Source organism: Xyrauchen texanus, chromosome 40, assembly GCF_025860055.1.
Source record: "Xyrauchen texanus isolate HMW12.3.18 chromosome 40, RBS_HiC_50CHRs, whole genome shotgun sequence".
NCBI classification, from domain to species: domain Eukaryota; kingdom Metazoa; phylum Chordata; class Actinopteri; order Cypriniformes; family Catostomidae; genus Xyrauchen; species Xyrauchen texanus.
Window position 1 is genome coordinate 785,353 of NC_068315.1, and position 2,500 is coordinate 787,852.

At 44.9% G+C, this 2,500-nt stretch overlaps 1 protein-coding gene across 1 annotated transcript in view; it reads right to left on the bottom strand.

Annotated features, from left to right (window-relative positions):
- The window catches only part of LOC127633613 (alpha-actinin-2-like), a 35,585-nt gene that overhangs the window by 14,721 nt on the left and 18,364 nt on the right, over positions 1–2,500 (bottom strand). Inside the window, exons 11-12 of the mRNA XM_052112834.1 lie at positions 1,145–1,292; positions 777–927 (exon numbers count right to left, since the gene is read on the bottom strand). Of these exons, the coding sequence (XP_051968794.1) occupies positions 777–927; positions 1,145–1,292 (299 nt within the window). The remainder of the gene's footprint in view (positions 1–776; positions 928–1,144; positions 1,293–2,500) is intronic.

The window sequence follows — 2,500 nt, forward strand, 5'->3', positions numbered from 1 at the left end:
TGGTAAAACATGTTAAAACATGCTAGCATCATGCTAACACATGCTACCAATGCCCAGCAAAGTGGTAAAACATGTTAAAAACATGCTAGCATCATGCTAACACATGTTACCAATGCCTAGCAAAGTGGTAAAACATGTTAAAACATGCTAGCATCATGCTAGCATCATGCTAACACATGCTACCAATGCCTAGCAAAGTGGTAAAACATGTTAAAAACATGATAGCATAATGCTACCAATGCCTAGCAAAGTGGTAAAACATGTTAAAAACATGGTAGGATCAGGCTAACACATGCTAGCAATGCCTAGCAAAATCCTAAAACTTGCTAAAAACATGCTAGCAGTATATCTGTCTGTCTATAAACTTTTAGGTTAGGCTCTCTCAAGCCAACATCAAAGTTTGTATTGACAAACTTTTTCATCTAGTTCCAATTACTACTGCACTTAACCTGCACTTCATGCAAAAAAAAAAAAAGAACAATCACCAATTTCTTTAGAAAATAAAAATAAGTGTTCTAAAGCGATTAAACAGTTGTGTGCCTTATAGGTACCATAGACAGTATATACTATACATTATGAATATGGTAATTATCATGGTGTGCACATCAAAGTAACAGGCTTCTTATTTCTGGTTTCAACTTTGTGCCAAGTGGGCCGACACACACACACACACACACACACACACACACACACACTAAAAACAAGCCTGATGTTAATTTGACCCCACATGTATCTGCAGTGTGATGTTATGATGGGGAAACAGGAAGTGGTCATACTTGAGTTCCTGTGCTATGGCTGCGATCTGCTCCACTCTGTCCTGATGTGCGGCGAGGTCACTCTCAAACGCCTCGTGTTTCCGTAGCAGCGCTCTCACCTCCATCAGTGATGCACTCTCATAATCCTTCAGAATTAACAGCTGATCTTTGCCTGTAACACACACACACACAACACACACTAAGAGCCATTGAAAACCCCTCTGTCATTGAGATTTCAGCAAGTCTCCTGCTCAGATGAAGCTCCTGAGAGAAACACAAGAGTCTGTCTCAGATCTCTATAATGTCCGCAAGCATAAGTCAGAGATCTCAATATGAACTCTTCACATTTCTCATCAGATTATTCCACACAGGACGGGGTGTGATCTTACCCCGTGCCCAGCTCTCATGCATGGATGTTTTCTGCTGGAACTTCTCAGCCAGATGTTCCACACGCTCCAGACGATGAATTTCACTAAGCAGCCATTCCTCATAACCTTTCTCTACCTGCTCGAGACCCTGCCACGCACTGGAGATGTCCTGCACACAATCACGTATAATATGACTGTTTTACTGTAAATCATGATCACAATAATACACTTATAATGGAAGTCCGTGGGGCAGGATATTGTTTACACTGGGATGAATGTTAAAATACACACTGTTTTAAATATGTATATTTGTGTGAGAGCGTGTTTGTGAGTGTGTGCGCGCGTGTGTGTTTGTGTGTATGAGTGTGCGTATTAGTGTGTGTGCGTGCGTATGAGTGTGTGTGTGTGTGTGTGCACGCGTGTGTGAATGTGTGTGTGCATGTGTGAATTAATGTGTGTGTGTGCATGAATGTGTGTGTGTGCGTATGTATGTGTGCATGAATGTGTGTGTGTGTGTGTGTGTGTGCATGCATGTGTGTGTGTGCATGCGTGTGTGTGTGTATTCATGTGTGTGTGTGTGTGTGTGCATGCGTGTGTGTGTGCGTGCATGCATGTGTGTGTGCATGCATGTGTGTGTGTGCATGCCTGTGTGTGTGCGTGTGTGTGTGTGTATATGTGTGTGTGTATGCGTGTGCATGCGTGTGTGCATGCATGTGTGTGTGTGCGCGCGCGTGTGTGTTTGTGAGTGTGTGCGCGCGTGTGTGTTTGTGTGTATGAGTGTGTGTGTGTGCGTATGAGTGTGTGTGTGTGCGCGTGTGAATGTGTGTGTGTGCATGTGTGAATGAATGTGTGTGCGCGCGTGTGTGTTTGTGTGTATGAGTGTGTGTGTGTGTGCGTATTAGTGTGTGTACGTGCGTATGCGTGTGTGTGTGTGCACGCATGTGTGAATGTGTGTGTGCATGTGTGAATTAATGTGTGTGTGTGCATGAATGTGTGTGTGTGCGTATGTATGTGTGCATGAATGTGTGTGTGTGTGTGCATGCATGTGTGTGTGTGCATGCGTGTGTGTGTATTCATGTGTGTGTGTGTGTGTGTGTGTGCATGCGTGTGTGTGTGTGCGTGCATGCATGTGTGTGTGCAGGCATGTGTGTGTGTGCATGCGTGTGTGTGTGTGTGCATGTGCATGCCTGTGTGTGTACATGCCTGTGTGTGTGCGTGTGTGTGTGCATGCGTGTGTATGCGTGTGCATGCGTGTGCGCATGCATGTGTGTGTGTGTGTGTGCGCGCGTGTGTGTTTGTGAGTGTGTGCGCGCGTGTGTGTTTGTGTGTATGAGTGTGTGTGTGTGCGTATGAGTGTGTGTGTGTGCGCGCGTGAAT